Consider the following 22,552-nt stretch of genomic DNA (forward strand, 5'->3'; position numbering starts at 1 on the left):
CCTGGATTGGTCTGGTGAAGGTTCTCCGATATTCTACCATGCACAAATCAGAATCAGCTTTAATATCACTGGCATATGTTGTGAAATTTATTGTTTTGCAGCAGCAGTACATTGCAACACATACAAATTAAATAGTGCGAAAAGAGCAATAAAAAGTGAAGTAGAGTAGAGGGGTTCATTGTCCATTCAGAAAACTGGTGACAGAGGGCAAGAAGCCATTCCTAAAGTAACATACTCAAAATGCTGGAGGAACTCAGCAGGCCAGTCAGCATCTATGGAAGAGTAAACAGCTGATGTTTTGGGCTGAGATCCTTCATCAGGACCGGGTCTCAGCCCGAAACGTTGATTGACCTGCTGAGTTCCTCAACAATTTTGTGTCTGTTGCTTTGGATTTCCAGGATCTACAGACTTCCTTGTATTTTTGTTGCTAAAATGTTGAGTGTGCACCTTCAGGCTCCTGTACCTCCTCCTCGACAGTAGTAATGAGAAGAAGGCATGCCCTGAGCGATGGGGCCCTTAATGAAGGGCACTGCCTTTTTGAGGCGTCACCTTTTGAAGATGTTCTTGATGCTGGGGAGGCTAATGTCCATGATGAAGCTGGCTGAGTTTGCAACCTTCTGCAGCTTTTTCCAATCCTGTGCAGTGGCCACTCCCTAACAGACAGTGATGCCACTAGTTAGAATGCTCTCTATGGCACATCTGTAAAAAATTGCTGGAGTCTTTGGTGTTATACCAGATCTCCTCAAACTCCTAATGAAATGTAAATGCTCTCATGCTTCATTTGTAATTGCATCATTATGTTGGGTCCAAGACAGATCTTCAGAGATGTTGACACCCAGGAACTTGAAACTGCTCACCCTTTCCACTGCTGATCCCTCCATGAGGACTGCTGCTTGTTCCCTCAACTTGCCCTCCCTGAAGTCCACAATCAATTCCTTAGTTTTACGGACACTGAGTGAAAGGTTGTTGCAACACTACTCAACCATCTGATCTATCTCATTGATGTGCTCCTCCTCCTCATCTACTGAATTTCTGCCAATAGTTGTGTCATCAGCAAATTTATAGATGGCATTTGAGCTGTGCCTAGCCACACAGTGGTGGGTGTAGAGAGAGTAGAGCAGTGGGCTAAGCTCACATCCTTGATGTCTGCCAGAGTATTATCAGCAAGGAGAAAATATTATTCTAGATCTGCACTGACTGTGGTCCAATATGTGCTGTCAAGAAAAATGAGACCTGTTAGGGCATAATCTGGAGTTTGCGAATATGGCAGTTACTAATTCCTACAAAATCTGGGCTTCAGTTCTTAATGTAAATGCAATTTCAGGAATCTTGCATTTAGTCTTCAGTTTTTTTTTGTAAATTGCAAGTAGTAAATTGAAGTCAAAAGCACAGGCTGTTCCACAGACTGAGATTACATATGCAAGAGCCAAACATTAAAACAATCTGATTGTGTTAATTGGCCTGCATCAAACCAGGCAACATGGCTAAATTACTTGCACCATTGTGACTTGGAGTGCAAGCTGGCAGGCCACACTTGTGTACTCAGAGACAGCCTGTCAACATTAATTCTGGATGTCTGGGATTTCTGCCCCCAGAAGCTTTTAGACGATGTGTGAATTACTTTGTGACAAGTGTCTGAATATTCAGGGCATCTGTCACTGTAGATACTGCAAAGGAAGGACTGTCAACCCAAAATATTGAAGGAATGTCGTCAGTGCAACTATTGAAATTGTATTGTATCATGATACCATTAATCTTAAGGGTTTTGTGTATTTAATATTTCAGTAGTATTTCAGTAATCTTCTCAATATACTGTTTGATTAAGCATTCTCATTTGTTTCAATAATTCAATACATTACATGTATAAACCTGTGAATTGCTTATGTAATCATGTTACCATGTGTTCATCTCGCTTGAATTAAACACAAAGTTATAGGCACACATTGTGAACTCCTGTGTCTCCCTTTAAAGTTACAAAGTGTATAAAAGTGATGTACCTAAAGGGCTTGTGAGCCTCGGCTAAGAGTTTCTCTGTAAGAATGCCTGCTTGTACTGGATAAAGACTTCTATATCTGCAGTTTCAGTGTTTCTCCAGTGACTTCGATCACAGTCACAAGCCCTTCAGTAAAATGAAACTAGGAGGTGGTGCAGGCGAGTTGTGCCAAAGTTATTCATACAGTGGGAACATCTATGGAAAACATAGAGGCTCTTTGGCCCACCATACACAGGCTGACTATGACGTGGAGTTAACGAAGTGCAAAGAAACCTAGTGATAAAAGGCCCGGAGTTTTCACAAACTGCCTATACTTTCATTGAATGGAATAGAAATATCTTCACCTGTCATTTGCTTAATCCTATTTTTGCAGAAATGTCTTGCTTCCTATTAATGTGATCTTAAAATAAAAATCACATTTAAAGAGCAAGCGGTTGTCAAACGACATAGTTCTAACATAGGAAAACTTCACCAAAACAATAGATCAGTCACTGTCTTAGATGATGAAGCAGGCACAAGGGGCTTAATGGGGCCTCCTACTTCTTGTATATAAAAAAAGAGAAGAAACACTAAGAAACAGCATTTTAGAATATGGCTTGAAGCAGCTTATTATTTCATATTAAACTCCTTGGATGTTGGTCTTCACTCGATGTATTGAAACCTTTTCCCTATACCCACAACTCAACAAAAGCGATGACCATCTCTAATGAATGCTTGTCAATATTAAGAGGTAACAATTCACAAACTTTGCCTCACTTGCTGAATATTTCCAGAATTTTCTACTTATGTTAAATCACTGAAAGCTGAAAAGCAATACTAAAAAGGTGTCCAAATGGAAAGTAGCGTCAGTTCTGTTAAAAAAAACTTTGAGTCAGACAAAGTAATAGATTGCATTTATAGGAGTGGAAAGCCAAGATTTAATAGAAATAGACTTCAGTTTTCCCCCAAAAGGACAAATCATCGACAGCATGTTACAGTGACCATTCCCCTTGGAAGTGGTATTTGTGTGGTCACGTGTATGTATCATTTACAGGATTGAAAGGTGCTCCGGTTCAGATGGTGCCGGTGAACCTCTGACTTCTGGCTGGTAGCTACTAAAACAAGGATAGCAACTAAACACTTTGTTAACCACGCTTTTTACCTACAAACAATCATTGCAAGTAATAGTCTGTAACTTCCCTTTGGACTTGGAGGCAGATGGATGTGGCAAAACAGAGGTTAGGCGAGGCGGCGTGGCAGGCCCATCGCTGAGAGCACGGAAGAGCATGAAAGATCGGGCGCAGGCCGAATCGAAGCCACAGGGTCCAGGTGCCAAATGTAACTGAGCATGATATGCGGACTGAGATTTACAGGCCAAATCAAAGCAGTGAAGTCTAGCCTATCCAAGCAGCAGACCCATTGTTTGGATAGAGAGTTAAGTGCTAGGCCAGATTGAAAAGGTCAGGGTGTCGGGTCTAAGGTGAAATATGGGCCGATTAAGATCATTGCTCTACGATGTTTACTCAGCTCTCTGATGAACCCTCTTGCGGACTTCAGTTCAGAAACACTATTTGCTTCCAGTTACCGTTGCATGATGCTTTTTTCCCCCCATTGCACATTGGGTGTTGGATAATCTTCTTTTAAGGGTTATTTTATTCTTTTATTTTCTTATGGACGTGTGCTTTTTATTCTCTGAACATTGCGTGTTACAGTCTTTTTGCATATATGGGATTTGTTTTGGGATTTCTTTGTTTCGTAGCTGCCTGTTAGGAGACAAATCTCAAGGTTCTAAAATGTATACATATTTTGATAATAAAGTGTACTTTAAACCTTTGTCACACCTGGTGCACCAGAATCAGATAAGGCATTTCAGATGTTGGAGACATAAATAAAGGAGTCCTTAAATGGCAGTTATATCATCATTTCTAAATATATAGCTTTTCCTCAGTAATTTGAAGCTTCAATTAAGCAAGATTGGACTTTGGAAATGGATGGCTTTGGTCCAGATAATCCAATGATAAAACTGAAAAAAAACATTTATTAGTCCTTTGCGTTATTTTGAAATTTTAAACTCAATTGATTTGTGCATTCATGAACATTACAGCAATTTTTCCACAGAGGAATGGAAAATTTCCTTCCCCCAAAGGATATTAGTGAATCTGACTTATTAAGCAAAACACTCCAGTTTTTCCATCATTACCAGTACAATTATTATTTCAGATTGACTTAATCAACTAAACTTAAAATTCTTTAGCTGTTTCATTGAGAATTATACTTGTATCTCCTGATCATCAACCCAGGATTCTGCAGGGTTTAAAAACACAAACACGAGGAAATCTGCAGATGCTGGAATTTCAAGCAACACACACACAAAAGTTGCTGGTGAACGTAGCAGGCCAGGCAGCATCTCTAGGAAGAGGTACAGTCGACGTTTTAGGCCGAGACCCTTTGTCAGGACTAACTGAAAGAGCTAGAAACTAGAAAGCTCTTCTTTCAGTTAGTCCTGACAAAGGGTCTCGGCCCAAAACATCGACTGTACCTCTTCCTAGAGATGCTGCCTGGCCTGCTGCGTTCACCAGCAACTTTTGTGTGTTCTCTGCAGGGTTTGGCCAATTACTTAATCACTATAGCAACAAATAATGTGCTGGAGGTGGTCAGTAGGTCAGGCAGCATCTATGGGTGGGAGTAAAGAGTTAATGTTTGGGGCCCAGTCCCTCCATCAGGACTTAAGTCATTATGCTTATATATTCTTCAAGTACTTGTTAAACTGACAATTAATTTACTCACCTGCCCATCATGATCAAATGCTAAACAGGCTATTCCATGTGTGTGAACATCCTTCAAAATGGATATTGTCTGTACGTTGTAGGTATCCCATACACATATATGCGGCTCCTTTCCCACTTGCCCTGTTGCGACTAAAGTTCGTTCTGGATGGAGAGCTAAACTGTGGATTGAACAGAAATTTGATCAAAAGAAAAAAAAATTATCCAGCAGTTGTCACATCCATGGGTAGTGGTGCAGTTGCTGAACCATTCCAGCAACATTTACTCAAACTAGGTTCCAAAATAGATGTGTTTCAGTAAATTTCCCATCAATGGCAGTAACAAGTATAATACCATACTAATCTCATAGGCACAGTCATGTAAAGAGTAATACTGCCACACTGATGTGCATCTAATAGACTAGCATGCCAAGAAAATAACTATATCCTTGGTAATATCTGGTTTACTGTTTTTCTAACCTTATCTTTTTTTCTTAAAATCATTATTTTTGCTTTTTCTTACAGGGCTGTGTTTAAAGGGAATTCGCCACTACTTGGATTTCAATATGGCTAGCTGCACAATTAGTCCCAATTAGAGAAATTTTCAGATTATTTTTGAGACAGATGGGAATGCAAATTAAGGGATAATTGCTTATGTTGGTTAAACTTACTCAAAACAACTTGAAATGTAGATTCACAAGATTGATCATAATGACTGGTCAATCAGATAATGGAAAGTTCCAAAAAAAATTATAAATGACTGACCAATCACACAAGACTATATCTGTAAAGTTATGTTGTTTATAACTGATTTCTTTTTTTCTCCCATTGTATTTTATAGCAATATTCACTGAGAATCAAATGTGTAAAAGCAAACTTTTTAATGGAATCAAATATTCATTACAAATGTCTTCAATTTACGACTTTCAGCAATTCCTTATTGTTCTTCCTTTTAAAATCTGTGATAAGATAAACTTCAGTCTACGAGAATAAAGATAACAACCAAGTTATTTACTTCAGTTTGACTGGTTGTACTTCTGGTTCAGACTTGAGATTGCACAGCACCATCTATATTGATAGTTTACCTATGGTTACAGGTTGAGAGTGCCAATATTTCAGATGTGACATTATATCAAGGTTTGTCTCCTGCCTCACGTGGATGTCAAGTAACCCACGACATTTTCCCATGAGGAGCACAAGCTCACCTCGTCCTTCAAAGTTCACCTTTCTCTGAAAGTTGCACAGTTACTCCTGTGCTATTGTAGAAGTTTCCTTTGATTGCCACATAGCAGAAGGTAATTCATTACAATGAAATGCAGCAGAACTGGAGTCCACAAGTATGGCCTATCCACAGACTGCAGCCAAATTAATTTACTGACCAGTCCCCTGACAAATGCTTTTTGAAAACTGATTGCACAGATCAATTTAGTACTCATTAAATTATTCCAAGGACACGCAATATGACAATGCACTGCAGAAAAATATACAAACTTGTTATCATTTGATGCCTCACAAAAGGTCATCACAAAAACAACTGAGATAAAAGACAAACAGCAATAGGCCTCAACAGAATGCATGGAACAGTTCCCACTCTACAGCAGACTTCTTGTCTCCATGTACCATATTATGCCCAATCAATTTAACAGAAGATAGATGCAGGATGTAGCAGATTTAATTTTAAAAATGTGCTTTGACCTTTATTACAATGTCTTTCACATCAATAAAATTATTTGATTGTTTTGTTTGGAAACCAATGTTGTTTACAAGAAATACAGCACTAGGAGGCATTACAAGATAAAATACCATGACAGGCTCCACAAAAAAAAATGAGCTTAGGAAGGAAAATCTGAAAAAAACTTATAGGCCAGCAGTAACTCTCCAAAAGGAAATTAAAGGGAAAATTTGCCTCTGTTAATGGCTGGTACCACATGTCTCAGCTATGAGGTACATGCAACAGGCAGTTTACAGAGGAAGCAGTGAATACTTCAATGGTCAAAGAAACACGGCCTGAAAAGGGGACTTGAGTGATGACCTCTTGACACATTCCCCTCCCCACTGGAATTCTGGCATGTTATCTATTGTTCTGAACAAGAGTAATGATATTGCTGACAGTGTTCTATTGCTAAAATTATTCATAGATTTGATGAGTTGTTTAACATCAAGGAACTGGCAGGGCTGAAAAGTAAGAAAGGTACAACTGCAGAGACACACATTGTTACAAGGATCTGAAAAATCACCAAAGCCTCAGGGTTTAAAGTTAGAAAATCTCGAGTCCGTTACAGTGATGAGGCAAGGAATGCGATAGCATAAAATGTTAGGTTAATGAGAAGAATCAATCAGCATAGCAAAACTAGATTAACACTGACTTAATGGGTCATAGAGCAATACAACATTGATGCAGGACCCATGGCCCAGTGAGCCCATGCTGACCACGCTGTCCACCTACCTAGTCCCAATTTCCTGCAGTCAGCCCATATCTCTAAGTACTGCCCCTGCATGGAGCAAACCAAGTGCTTCTTATATGATACTATTGTACTTTGGCAGCTTATTCCATACCCTCATCAACTTGTGTGGGGAAAAAGTTGCTCTCAAATTCCTTTTAAATCATTCCCTTCTCACCCATAAATCGATGTCCCTTAGCTTTAGTTTCCCCCACCCCCACCCCATCATAGCAAGCTGGTTACCACCCGCCTTATTGATTCCTCTCAATATTAAACATTTCTGTCAGATCGCCGGCCCTGCCCATTCTCCTAAATTTCAAGGAATAAAGATCTAGCTTTGGGGCAGCCGCTCACTATAACTCAGGACCTCTAGTCTTGGCAAGTTCCTGGTACATCTTTTCTGCACGCTCTCTAATTTTATGTCTTTCTTATAACACTAAACAGTATTCCAATTACAGCCTCGCCAACAACTCATACAACTGCCACATAATGTTCTAGCTCCTATACCCTGTGTTTTGAGTGAAGGCAAACATGCTAAACACCCTTTTCACCATTGTCAACCTATGAAATGCTTTCACCAGACTCTGCATTTGCACTCCTCCGTTGCTCTGTTCCATTACACTCCCTAGTCCATTATCATTTACAGTACAAGTCCTACACTGGGTTGACTTTCCAAAATGCTTCACCTCACACTTATCAGTATTGAAATCCAGTTGCCACACCTCAACTTCTCCAACAGATCATAATCTTCAATAACCTTCTCCGCCATCAACAACACTTCCTAATTTCATGCCATCCGCAATCTTACTGATCAAAACCTGTAAATTTGCATCTAAGTCACTTACATAAATAACAAACAAGTGTCTCAACACCACTCCTGTGGGAAAAAACAAATCACTGGCCTCTATTCCATGAAACATTCAACCACCAGCTTTGACTTCCCATCTCTGAACCAATTTTGAATCCAACCCAACACTTCCTGGATTCCATGGGACACAACCTTCCAGAACAGCTGATTACATTGGACCTCAAAGACCTGAGTAATGTCCAAATAGATAACATCCACATTTCTACCCTCATTTATCTTTTTCAAAGTTCAAGTTAAAAGTAAATTATCAAAGTACATATACAACCCCGAGATTTGTTTTCTTGCAAGCATACTGAGTAAATCCAAAAAAAATTACAGAATCAATGAAAGACCACACCCAACAGGACAAACAACCAATGTGTAAATGACAACACCCAAAGTACAAAAAAAAGCGATGAATATCAAGAACATATGATGAAGAATCCTTGATGGTGTGTCCATAGGTTGTGGGAACTGTTCAGTGATGGGACAAGTGAAGTTGAGCGAAGTTATCCCCTCTGGTTCAAGAGCTGAACCTGGTGCTGCAGTGCTCATGAACAACCTGTATTGCACATTCACGTTAACAAAGGAATTTCCAGTTGCTGACCCTCTCCACCTCTGATCCCCAATGAAACTGGCTCATGGCCCTCCAGTTTCCTCCTCCTGAAGTCAATCATCAGCTCCTTGGTCTTACTGACATTGAATGAGTGGCGGTTGTTGTGGCACCACTCAGCCAGATTTTCAACCTTCCTCCCATATGCTTATTCTCACCATCTTTTATTCAGCTAAAAACAGTGGCATTGTCAACAAATTTAAATATGGCATTGGAGCTGTGCTTAGCCTCACAGTCATAAGTATAAAGTGAGCAGAGCAGGGGATCCAATTGCACGGCCACAGTCTTGAAGCTTATTGATCACTTTTGAGGGGATAATAGTATTGAATGCCAGGCTGTAGTCAATTAAGAGCATCCTAATGTACGCATGCATCTTTGCTGTTCAGATGTTCCAGGATTGAGTGAAGAGCCAATGAAATGGCATCAGCTGTTGGCCTGTAGTGGGGGGTGACTTGGGTCCATCTCAGGCAGGAGTTGATATGTTTCATCACCAATCTCTCAAAGCACTTCACAGTGAATGTGAGCAATACATTGTGTATTATTCAATGACCATTACATGTGAGTAATGATCATTGAAGCAGGTTACCACATTCTTCTTAGGCACCAAAATAATTGAAGCTTGCTTCAGGCAGGTGGGCAGGTGACGGCTGAAGTGAGAGGTTAAAGATATCGGTGAACACTCCAGCAGGTTGATCAGCACAGGTCTTGAGTACTCAGTCAGATACCCCGTCTGGGCTGGATACTTTCCGTGGGTTCACTCTCATATTGGCTTCAGACTGAAACCACAGGGTCATGGGGGGCAGTAGGTGTTCATGAAGTTGCTTCCATGTTTTGATAGTAAAAGCAAGCATAAAAGGCATTGAGTTCATCTGGGAGAAAAGACTTGTTGTCACTTATGTTGCCTGTTATCACTTTGTAAGAGGTGATGGCATCCAAGCCCTGCCACAGCTGTCGAGCATCCTTCAGTGATTCAAGTTTAGTCCAGAATTACCACTTCACATGTCAAACATGTCAAGTGGCTTTCCAGAGATTGTACCTGGACCACTGGTATCTTACTTGGTCACCGGACCTGAACACCACTGAGCTGGTGCCCAGCAGATTATGGATCTCATTTATTAACCAGGAGTTCTGGTCTTCTGAGGAACACACAATGATTTTGTGGGGAGACTCTCATCTACGACTGTTCTTACAATGTCTGTGACAATTGTGGTGTACAGTATTGGTTCAGATCCTCTGATGAGTCCTTGAACATGGCCCAGTTCACTGAATCAATGAAAAACCATAGCCACTCCTTTGCCACCTGTGAGCACCTCTTTTGTCTTATCTCTGGAGCCTTGCTTACTAGCCTCTGCCTGTAAAGGGGGGGGAAGCCAAGTGATCAGATTTCCTGAAATGTGGTCTAGGCGTAGAAAGGTAGGCACTTCTAACTGTAGTATAGCAGTGGCCAAGTATATTGGGGCCCTGGGTGCTGCACATGATATGTTGATGATAACCGGGCAGAGATTTCTTCAAACAGATTGACATCTAACTGAAGTCTCCAACAATAATTTGAAATGCATGGGGGTATGCCGTTTCTTGTTTGCTGACGGCGGCATTCAATACATTGAGTGCCTGCTTAATGTCAGCCTTTGGCAGTATGTGAAGTGCATCTTTTTTTTTACACTAATTAGCAACATACTAACCAAACCATAAACTCATTTAAAAATGCTTCGACATAACAAGTCTCTCATTTATTGAGCATAGCTCTATTTTCAATACTATAATGCCAAATAATCGTACTTCCAAACTCCTAGACACATTGCACACCTCTCTGAAACTGGATCTTTGATTTGATTTGATTTTTTCATTAACCTTTACAGGCAATTAAACATGACCTGGATAAGTGTGGCTTTACAATTCTGATTGTAATTAATGCTTCTTTACAATACATGTCTATTTGAGGACAACACAAGGTTAATAAGAATATTACATTTTGTCACACACATTTTCCAGAGGCCTTTTAAGGATTAAATCTCACATCTAAGAAGATTATGCGGTTCACGTACGTATGAACAGTAAACATGCAGTTTTAATCCAACTCAAGTCTTCTGTTTTGAATTCTAGCATTTATTCAGAATTTCACATCAAAACCCTTCAAAAATACTTTAGAAAACAAAGATCACTTGGAATCCAATAGCAAAGACCCAGACAAGCAGGGCAGCTATATTTTTTTTTACAGATTTTTCTAAAATAAATTTTATGAGGTTTAAGACCATTTATTCTTCATTAATGATACCCACCCAAGGCCCAGGATATCAGAGATTGCATTTTGTCTTTGAAAAATGCCATGGAATCTTTAATAGGTTTCTAAGTCAGAAGGGTCAGAGAGTTTATTATGTCACCTGACAGTTAAACCTTCAGCAATGCAGAATGCAGTTACACTGCAGTATCATTACCTGATACAAGGATCAAACTTTCAACCTTCTCAGACTCTACATTTCTACATATCAATTTGTATTAAACCAGTTTTTAATCCAGCTACTAAATTTGGCAGTTCTAATATATTCACCACTGGAATTTAATAATAACTTTAGAATAATTCTGTGAAGTTGAAACAACTGTTGATGAAAATAACTATTTAAATCCTCATGACTGTCTGGTTCCTTTAAGAAATCAGTAGGCTTAAAATCAGCACCAGTCCCAGCAGATGAACAGAATTTTTAATGTCAGATTAATGCTACACAGGTTTTGACTTCCATGCAGCAATTTTTAAATGAATCTTCAAGAGCCATCCAAATGTTCACCTCCTAAGTACTTTTGCAGAACTGAGTCTTTTGTGGCAATTGAAATGTCGAAAAGGAAAGAAAGATGAAGCTTTATCAGTACTGACACAACACAACAATGGACTATAGTTTCATATTGCAGAAAAAAATGTATTATCACCTCACTTTCAAGGCTTATTCATCAATATCTGGCGTTCATGTACAAAAAGCTACAAAAGCTAGATTGATTATACTATATATTTAGAGTATAAATCTAAAATGCAGTTAGGTATGAGGGGGATGATATAAACCAACACTTAAGTACAATTTTAAACAGAAATCTTACTAATGAGTCTGCAGAGAGATAGGTCAAGTGAGTAAGCAAGGGTCTGGCAGATAGAGTACAATGTTGGTACATGCAAGGTCATCCACTTTGGAAGGAAAAATATATCAGATTATTACTTAAATGGTGAAAGACTGCAGCATGCTGTTGTACAGAGAGACTTGGGAGTGTTTGTGGATGAATCAAAAGTTTGGTTTACAGGTGCAACAGGTTGTCGAGGAGGATAAAGGGATGTTTGTCTTTATCACTAGAGGGATTGAATTTAAGAGCCGGGAGGTTATGCTGCAGCTGAACAGGGTATTGGTGAGACTACACCTCGACTACTGTGAGCAGCTCTGGTCTCCTTCCTTGAGGCAAGATGGGCTGAGTTGAGTAGCACTGCAGAGGACGCTCACTTGGCTGGTTCTGGAAATGAAAGGGTTAGCCTATGAGGAGACAGCAAGTCGCCTGGGACTATGCTCGCTGGAATTCAGAAGAAAGAGAGGGGATCTTATAGAAACATACACAGCAATGAAAAGGATAGGCAAGAAAGATGATTCCACTGGTAACTGAAACTAGAACTAGAGGACGTAGCCTCAAGGTTCAGGGGAATAGATTTAGGATGGAGATGAGAACTACTTTAACCAGAACAGTGAATCTATAGAATTTTCCTTTGAGAAGCAGTAGAGGCTACCTCATTAAATATATTTAAGGGCAGGTACTGTAAGCGGAGCCGAGCCCATGGCCAGATTGGCAGAGCAGGCTTGACAGATGAGATGGCCTACCCCTACTCCTATTTCTAAAGTTCTTAGGATACCAGATGGGTGAAATTTAGTGAGTCAAGAAATCACACAAATAGTAAAAGGATAAGGATATGAAAGTCTGCATAAAACACAAGTATAGACAATGTTCACATCAGAACTACTGTAATCGGGGTTTCTCTGAAACAGGAGATTTAGCATTTAATGCAAGTTAAGCAAGTCACAAACCTTTGTATTAGGAAGTGAACTATTCATGTTTAGAATACTCAGATCCCAAGGGCTTCATGTTATTTCCCAGGATAGTTCTTCCTTTAACAAGTGTGTAAATATATTGCTTGTGAAGGTTACAATAGTTAAAACATTGTTGTAGCACATACCTTTCTGCCACCCTTAGCTAGACAGGAAGATGTTCACACAATTTAAAGGAGGAAGGCATTTTAATTAGCATGAGAATGATTACATCAGCCTTCACAACCAGGGTCCCACCCTCATTATAAGTGTTTGTTACCGCACAACAAGATATTTACAGAGAACAAATATAATGCTATCAATACATTCGGACAAGATTTTTTAAATGGATAAACAATGAACTGGATGTGCCACTAAAACATTATACACTCAGTGGCCATTATTAGTTACAGGAGTGGAAACTGTTGTGGTCTTCTGCTGCTGTAGCCCATTCACTTCAAGGTTTGACATGTTGTGCATTCAGAGAGGTTCTTCTGTACATCATTGTTGTAATGCATAGTTATTGTTGCTTTCCTCCTGTCAGCTTCAGAATCAGATTTCATATCACTGACATATGTCATCAAATGTGTTGAACAGAAAACAAAATGTGCATTACAGTCCACGGCAGAAGGGAAGAAGCTGTTCCCGAATTGTTGAGTAGGTGCCTTCAGGCTTCTGTACTTCTTTCCTGATGGTAGCAATGAGAACAAGGCATGATCTGGGTAATGGGAGTCCTTAATGATGAATGCTGCCTTTTCCAGTCATCAGTCCTTGAAGATGTCCTGAAATACTACAGAGGCTAGCATTCTTGATGGGGCTGACTAAGTTTACAACTCTCTGCAGCTGATTTCGATCCTGTGCAGTAGCTGCATCTCCCTCCCTCACCTCCACCCATACCAGATGGTGGTGCAGCCAGTTAGGATGCTCTCCATGGTACATCTGTTGAAATTTGCAAGCGTCTTTGGTGACGTACCAAATCTCCTCAAACTCCTAATGAAATATAGCCACTGCTTGTAGCTGCATTGATATGTTGGGTCCAGGTTAGATCCTCAGATATTGACACCGAGGAACTTGAAATTGCTTATGCTTTCCACTTCTGATACCTCCATGAGAACTGGTGTATGTTCCTTCATCTTACCCTTTCTGAAGTCTACAATCAGTTCTTTGGTCTTGAACCAGTCTAGTCATTCTCCTCTGACCCCTCTCATTAACAAGGCATTTTTGCCCACAGACTGCCAATCATAGGATGTTTTTTGTTGTTGATTCTTTCACTATTCTCTGTAATAAATAGTGACTGCTGTGTGTGTGAAAATCCCAGGACATCAGCAGTTACCAAGCATTAATGAGGTGTACCTAATAAAGTGGCCACTGAGTATATATCTTAGGTTTATAGAGATCTTGAGCTTTAAGTCAAAATTATTAACATATTTAAGCTATGCACAATTATTATAGTTAGCTAGCATTTGCATAGCACTGCCAATGTATTTTAGAAATGATGGATGCTATCTGGATTAATATCTTCAACCGCTACAATCTTTCAAATGTTCTTGCTCCATGGATTCAACCTACAATAATTCTTCATCACTAATTGAAAAGGCATCCATCACTAATATTTTCTACCTTCAGCTCATTTTCAATATACTCAGCTATACTCCTGTGTGATACAAGAGTGCAAACTCAAATTTTTAAATATTGAGACTATACTACTACATATTTTAAAAGGACCTTGTGGCTGTTGGCACGCTGTGTTCATTGGAATATTTATGAAAAATTGGTTGTAGCTACTGCCAAGCTTTTAGGAATGGATGCTGAGGTTTAATACACTGTGGCTTTCAGGATACTTAATCTCTATTTACATATTATTTTGGAAAACAGTTTGAACTTCGATTAATCATTAAAAGGATGCCTTGGCATTGTTCTAGTTTTGTCCAAGCAGTGACATCTTTAAATTGCAAGCAAATTGCATCAACTCAGATTACATGAGATACATGGAATCTTATATTTTTTATAAGATTTTAATGTGACCTCTTATTTCAAGAAGGGCAAGCATTCAGTGTGTCTTTTTGACTACCTTATTGATCTGCCTTTCTAATTCAGGGAATATTGCACTGAACTGCTTACACTTCTATATTCTACTTCTATATTCTTCTATATTCTATTCTTTTTTACGTGGAATTCCATTTGGAACATTTCCATTTGACCATTCCATGAGCATCTTGCAGCCTACAGTTTTCTTCATTAATAATACTAATTTAGTTAGTATCTGCATTCATAATTATGGCTCTTGCATTCATATAAAAATCTTAGTACCAAAAAAAAACACTAAGACAACCATGGGACTAAGCAGTGAACCTTGGAGAAATCCTAACTGAAGCCTTCCAGTTTCTAAAATTCATGTTGACATTATTGTTTGCTTTCTACAATAGGTATTTCGGATCCAAGTTGCCACTTTCTGTTCAATTATCAAGCACATTTTATCTCAAAGATCTGCGTGCATTATGGAATTAATGGAAGAGATGAAGAACAATCTGTGATAAAATATGGATGATTTAAATGTAAGGCTCCATAGGTTTCACTGTTACTGTAATGGTTTCTCTGTAGCAGTAGTGTTTGGGTTATGACTAGAGATAACAGGGGCTTTGGAATGTGTGCCATCCAATGAGAGGTGCGTTTTTCTTTCTTATGTGCCCGAGAGAAGGCTTCACAGTGTTTTATTCGGCAGAAGGTGGAGAGAGAAGATGCCAGAACGGTAAAGTCGTAGACTGCAGGACAGAATGGACTTGGAATGGGGTCGGGAGTTGACAGCGCTGGGGGAAAATCGATGGAGAACGAACAGACAGGAAAACCATGAGCTCCAACGTTGTGCATTAGACTGTCTCATGAGAATGGGCCCTTTTTCTTTACTAACCCTATAGTCAAATTAAGAATTATAAAGCTCAATCGTTTGATTGTCTATTGTGTACTGTTTGTTATTTCGTGGTACTGATTTGTAACAGGGGAACACATCACTCAGCATCCACCCAAACAAGATTTCTCAAGTTTGGTCGGGCCGGAGACCGTCTTCCCCTAGATTAAGCCACTAGCCGAACTTGAGGGTTACATAGATTTAACTGTTTAGAAGTTAAGAAATAACTGGTTTGAGTGAGTCTGTGAAGGACACCAAGTTGTGCTTTGTCCGAAGTCATGCCATAAATCTTGGTTGAGATATGCATTGACAAGTAAAGCTATAACTGCTATTCTGCTACTCAGTGTTTGAATTGGTAGGGGTCTTTACAAACCATCTTCCCATAATTGTTCTATAGTAGAGCAAAAGCCATTTCTAACTTGCACACTGACTATTTCCTGAGTCCAAACTTAATTTCACTTTCAAATCAGTCCTTCCACATCAAGGCAGAGACTTGAAAACACAAATTCAATTCCCAACCTAGCATGCTGGAGAAACTTCAGTAAAACTCATCAAATAATCTGGAATTTAAAAATGTTTGAAATGGTAACCAGAAAAATTACCTACCTCTCTCACAGATAGCCTTCAGGGAAAATATTCACAGATTCAAACCCTGCAAACTCTGTTCCAATACTTAATGAATGTCTGGCTGCATAATTTGTAGTTTCATGATCTGGCAAGCAGAACCAGCAGTTTAACCTTGGTTCAGAAAGGCAAAGCAGTTGCTATATGTTACTGCTTTTTAGTTGTTACCAGGTGCACTTAAAATGAAATGCCACCTAGGAAGCTGCAACACACAGAGCTAAACTCAAAAGCAGCATGTGCTAGACAGAGCTAAGCTGCCCCAAAAATCAAACCATCTGCCATCTTGCCTCATCCATTAATGAATTGTGCGAGAAAATCATACAGCAAGAACATAGTTTCAAGAACCATAAGACACAGGAGCACAATTGGGCCATTCAGCCCATTCTGGCCACCATTCGATCATGACTGATTTATTATTCCTCTCAACCCCATTCTCCTGGTTTGGCACCTTGACTAATCAAGAACCTCCCAAGCTCCACTTGAGATATACCCAATGACTTGGCCTCCACAGCTGTCTGTGGCAATGAATTCCACAGATTCACTTCTTGCTGTTAAAGAAATTCCTCCTCATCTGTTCTAAATGAACGTCTCTCTATTCTGAGGCTGTGGTTCATCTGGTCCTAGATTCTCCCACTTTAGGAAATAAAGGTTTCAATGAGATCCCAACCACTCTCATTCTTCTAAGTGCCAGTGAGTACAAACCCAGAGCCATCAAATGTTCTTCATATTTTAACCCTTTCATTCCCCGAATCATTTTTTTGAACCTCCCCGGACCCTCTCCAATGCTGGCACTTTTTTTCTTAGAAAAGGGACCAAAATTGCTCACAACACTATGTGCAGTTGGACCAAAGCCTTAAAGCATCAGCATCACACCCTTGCTTTTATATTCAAGTCCTCTTGAAATAAACACTTTCCTTACCAACTCAACTTGCACGCTAACCTTCCAGGAATCCTGCACAAAGACTCCTAAGTCCCTTTACACCTCTGATTTTTGTATTTTCTCCCCATTTAGAAAATAGTCTATGCCTTTATTTCTTCTACCAAAGTGCGTGACCATACATTTCCCTATACTGTATTCCATCTGCCACTTCTTTGCTCATTCTCCTAATCTAAGTTCTTCTGCAGACTCACTGCTTCCTATACACCACCTGCCCCTTCACCCACCTTCATATCGTTTGCAAACTTGGCCACAAAGCCATCACACTATCATCCATATCAGTGTTTTTCAACCTTTTTACTACCCACTTGCGACTTTCATTTACCTCTGTGGCCCCACCCTCCATAGTCTATTGGTTGCTACAGTTATTTTTGCACAACTGTACTATTTTAATATACAGTCAATATTTGTGTTTTAACAGGTCCTTGGTATTATATGTTAAATATGTTACATGTGTATATGAAAAATAAAACTATTTCAAAGCTCTGAATAGGATGTTTTATTTATAATGTGTAAAATATTGTTCCAACCAGCAATGAAAAAGCACTTAATATTGTTACTTTGGGTATTTAGTGAGAGCCTTGTGACTGATAAAAACTAGTAAGTTTTTGAATATCTGATTATAACTTGATTAAAGATGATCGAAGATCCTCATTTTTCACAACATCGAGACAGTTATGAGCTTGATAGCTTAACTAAAACCACATTCAACTTGATAAGAGGTGGGAAATCTAATAAAAACAACTTTGCCTTCTCCCAGAGCTTATTTCGAGTAGCACTATTTATCCAGAAATTTTGCTTGCTGCATTTGAACTTTGCTTGAGCTGTTATAATCACTCAATAACACATTCTTACAATGTGGTGTCAACATCATTCACATTCACCCCAAATGGATCCACCACCCAATCTGGAATATGCATCTCCAACAGGTCTCTGAACTGAAATTTCATCATTGCGCAGTTGTTTCAAATGATCAAGATATACAATCAGATCATCATCTTGCAATTCTATTTTAAGACTGTCAGAGAAAATCCGTGATGTCTAATGTTGCTGCTGTAACTGCAGCCTTGTGTCATGTTTTTTATGTATTACAGCATGCACAGGTCAGTGGAGGGTAAGCAGAACCAGTCTCCTGCTGCATACTTGCTAATTGGTCTTGCTGCGGACAGCCTCACCCAGTCTGCAGTTTGTGATGTGGGGCTGAACGTGGGGGGGGGGGGGGGGCTCAGCGGAATGCCCTACAGGGTGTGAATGGCAATTTGAGCGTGGTCAAGCAGGAGCAGAGATAATGGTTGACATGTGCACACAGAAAGCTGTTTTGCTGCCTCATTTTCATTATCTAGCATATTTTCCCATTCATTTCATCCAGGGTTCCAATTTGTTACTTACATTTTTTAAAAATTGAGATACATAGAACATAGAATAGTACAGCACAGTACAGGCCCTTCGGCCCACAATGTTGTGCCGACCCTCAAACCCTGCCCCCCATATAAGCCCCCACCTTAAATTCCTCCATATACCTATAGTAGCTTCTAGTAGTCTCTTAAACTTGACTAGTTTATCTGCCTCCACCACTGACTCAGGCAGTGCATTCCACGCACCAACCACTCTCTGAGTAAAAAACCTTCCTCTAATATCCCCCTTGAACTTCACACCCCTTACCTTAAAGCCATGTCCTCTTGTATTGAGCAGTGCTGCCCTGGGCAAGAGGTGCTGGCTATCCACCCTATCTATTCCTCTTATTATCTTGTACACCTCTATCATGTCTCCTCTCATCCTCCTCCTCTCCAAAGAGTAAAGCCCTAGCTCCCTTAATCTCTGGTCATAATGCATACTCTCTAAACCAGGCAGCATCCTGGTAAATCTCCTCTGTACCGTTTCCAATGCTTCCACATCCTTCTTATAGTGTGGCAACAAGAACTGGACACAGTATTCCAAGTGTGGCCTAACCAGAGTTTTATAGAGCTGCATCATTACATCGCGACTCTTAAACTCTATCCCTCGATTTATGAAACCTAATACCCCATAAGCTTTCTTAACTACCTGCAAGGCAACTTTCAGGGATCTGTGGACATGTACCCCCAGATCCCTCTGCTCCTCCACACTACCAAGTATCCTGCCATTTACTTTGTACTCTGCCTTGGAGTTTGTCCTTCCAAAGTGTACCACCTCACACTTCTCCAGGTTGAACTCCATCTGCCACTTCTCAGCCCACTTCTGCATCCGATCAATGTCTCTCTGCAATCTTTGACAATCCTCTACACTATCTACAACACCACCAACCTTTGTGTCGTCTGCAAACTTGCTAACCCACCCTTCTACCCCCACATCCAGGTCGTTAATAAAAATCACAAAAAGTGGAGGTCCCAGAACAGATCCATGTCGGACACCACAAGTCACAATCCTCCAATCTGAATGTACTCCCTCCACCACGACCCTCTGCCTTCTGCAGGCAAGCCAATTCTGAATCCACCTGGCCAAACTTTCCTGGATCCCATTCCTTCTGACTTTTTGAATAAGCCTACCACGTGGAACCTTGTCAAATGCCTTATTAAAATCCATATAGATCACATCCACTGCACTACCCTCATCTATATACCTGGTCACCTCCTCAAAGAACTCTATCAGGCTTGTTAGACACGATCTGCTCTTCACAAAGCCATGCTGACTGTCCCTGATCAGACCATGATTCTCTAAATGCCCAGAGATCGTATCTCTAAGAACCTTTTCCAACAGCTTTCCCACCACAGACGTAAGGCTCACTGGTCTATAATTACCCGGACTATCCCTACTACCTTTTTTGAACAAGGGAACAATATTCACCTCCCTCCAATCCTCCGGTACCATTCCTGTGGACGAGGACATAAACATCCTAGCCAGAGGCTCAGCAATCTCTTCCCTCGCCTCGTGGAGCAGCCTGGGGAATATTCCATCAGGCCCCGGGGACTTATCCGTCCTAATGTATTTTAACAACTCCAACGCCTCCTCTCCCTTAATATCAATATGCTCCAGAACATCAACCTCACTCATATTGTCCTCACCATCATCAAGTTCCCTCTCATTGGTGAATACCGAAGAGAAGTATTCATTGAGGATCTCGCTCACTTCCACAGCCTCCTTTATCTTTAATCGGTCCTACCTTCACTCCTGTCATCCTTTTTTCCTTCACATAATTGAAGAATGCCTTGGGGTTTTCCTTTACCCTACTCGCCAAGGCCTTCTCATGCCCCCTTCTTGCTCTTCTCAGCCCCTTCTTAAGCTTCTTTCTTGCTACCCTATATTCCTCAATAGACCCATCTAATCCCTGCTTCCTAAACCTCGTGTATGCTGCCTTCTTCCACCTGACTAGATTTTCCACCTCACTTGTCACCCATGGTTCCTTCACCCTACCATTCTTTATCTTCCTCACCGGGACAAATTGATCCCTAACATCCTGCAAGAGATCTCTAAACATCGACCACATGTCCATAGTACATTTCCCTGCAAAAACATCATCCCAATTCACACCCGCAAGTTCTAGCCTTATAGCCTCATAATTTGCCTTTCCCCAATTAAAAATTTTCCTGTCCTCTCTGATTCTATCCTTTTCCATGATAATGCTAAAGGCCAGGGAGCGGTGGTCACTGTCCCCCAGATGCTCACCCACTGAGAGATCTGTGACCTGACCTGGTTCATTACCTAGTACTAGATCTAGTATGGCATTCCCCCTAGTCGGCCTGTCCACATACTGTGACAGGAATCCATCCTGGACACACTTAACAAACTCTGCCCCATCTAAACCCTTGGAAGTAATCAGGTGCAAATCAATATTAGGGAAGTTAAAGTCACCCATGATAACAATCCAATTATTTTTGCACCTTTCCAAAATCTGCCTCCCAATCTGCTCCTCTGTATCTCTGCTGCTACCAGGGGGCCTACAGAATACCCCCAATAGAGTAACTGCTCCCTTCCTGTTCCTGACTTCCACCCATATTGACTCAAAAGAGGATCCTGCTACATTACCCACCCTTTCTGTAGCCGGAATGGTATCCCTGACCAGTAATGCCACCCCTCCTCCCCTTTTTCTGCCCTCTCTATCCCTTTTAAAGCACTGAAATCCAGGAATATTGAGAATCCATTCCTGCCCTGGTGCCAGCCAAGTCTCTGTAATGGCCACTACATCATAATTCCATGTATGTATCCAAGCTCTCAGTTCATCACCTTTGCTCCTGATGCTTCTTGCATTGAGGTACACACATTTCAGCTCTTCTACCTTACTATCTTTACATCGTTTATTCTGCTTCTCTTTCCTCAAAGTCTCTCTACATGTTAGATCTGGCTTTACTCCATGCACTTCTTTCACTGCTCTATCGCTCTGGGTCCCATCCCCCTTGCAAATTAGTTTAAACCCTCCCGAACCATGCAATAGCCATGAAATAGGCATTTCCTGTCCTTCGAACCGCAGTGCCCAGTAATTCCCCCAGTTAATCCTAGCCTAACCACAGGACAATTTACAATGACCAATTAAACTACCAACTGGCAAGTCTTTGGACTGTGAGGGGAAACTCACACGATAATGGGGAGAATGTAGAAACTCTTTACAGGCAGTGGTGAGGATTGAAGCTGGGTCTCTGGTGCTGTGAAGGGTGGTGCTAACCACTATGCTACTGTGCCCCATATTTACGTATATTCATTTCCTTTCTATTTATATATTTTAGTAATATTTCATTAAAACAATAAATTCATCAAGGCCAAATCAGAAAATCCTGTGGCCTCAGTATCTTGTTTTTACTACTGATCCAAATCATTGACACAAATGATAAAAAGAGAGCAGCCCAAACACAGACCCCTATGGAACACCGCTAGTCAATAGCAGTCAACCACAAAAGGCCCCCTTTATTCCCACGGCCTGCTGTCAGTCAGCCAATGCTCTATCCATGCTAGTATCTTCCCTGTAATACCATGGGCTGTCATCTTGCTAAGCAGCCTCATGTGTGTCACCTTGCCAAGGCCTTCTGAAAATCCACGTACACCACATCCATCGATTTGCCTTTGCCTGTCTTGCTTATTTGCTCAAGGACTTCCAACAGATTTGTCAAGAAAGATTTCCCCTTATGGAGCCCATGTTGACTTGGGCCTATTTTATCATACACCTCCAAGTACCCCAAAACCTCATCCTTAATAGTACACCCCAACATCTTCCCAAGCACTGTAGTCAGGCTGCCTGGCCTATAATTTCCCTTCTTTTTAAAAAAGGAGGGAGGGACATTTGCAACCTTCCAATTCTCCAGAATCAAGTGATTCTTGGAAGATAATTACTAATGCCCTCACAATCTCTTCCGATACCATCTGGTCCAAGTGGCTTATCTAACTTCAGATCTTTCAGTTTCCCAAGCACCTTCTCCTTATTAGTAGCAA

General features: G+C 40.5%; 1 protein-coding gene across 3 annotated transcripts in view; it reads right to left on the bottom strand.

Moving 5' to 3' along the window:
* The window catches only part of LOC140212749 (echinoderm microtubule-associated protein-like 5), a 184,679-nt gene that overhangs the window by 155,309 nt on the left and 6,818 nt on the right, over positions 1-22,552 (bottom strand). For all 3 annotated transcript variants that reach the window (XR_011882479.1, XM_072283948.1, XM_072238144.1), the window contains exon 2: positions 4,760-4,919. Coding sequence is in view for 2 of the 3 variants with exons in the window: in XM_072283948.1 (XP_072140049.1) it covers positions 4,760-4,919 (160 nt within the window). In the remaining variant the exon portion in view is untranslated. The remainder of the gene's footprint in view (positions 1-4,759; positions 4,920-22,552) is intronic.

The sequence above is a fragment of the Mobula birostris genome, chromosome 1, assembly GCF_030028105.1.
Source record: "Mobula birostris isolate sMobBir1 chromosome 1, sMobBir1.hap1, whole genome shotgun sequence".
Classification (NCBI taxonomy): Eukaryota; Metazoa; Chordata; class Chondrichthyes; order Myliobatiformes; family Myliobatidae; genus Mobula; species Mobula birostris.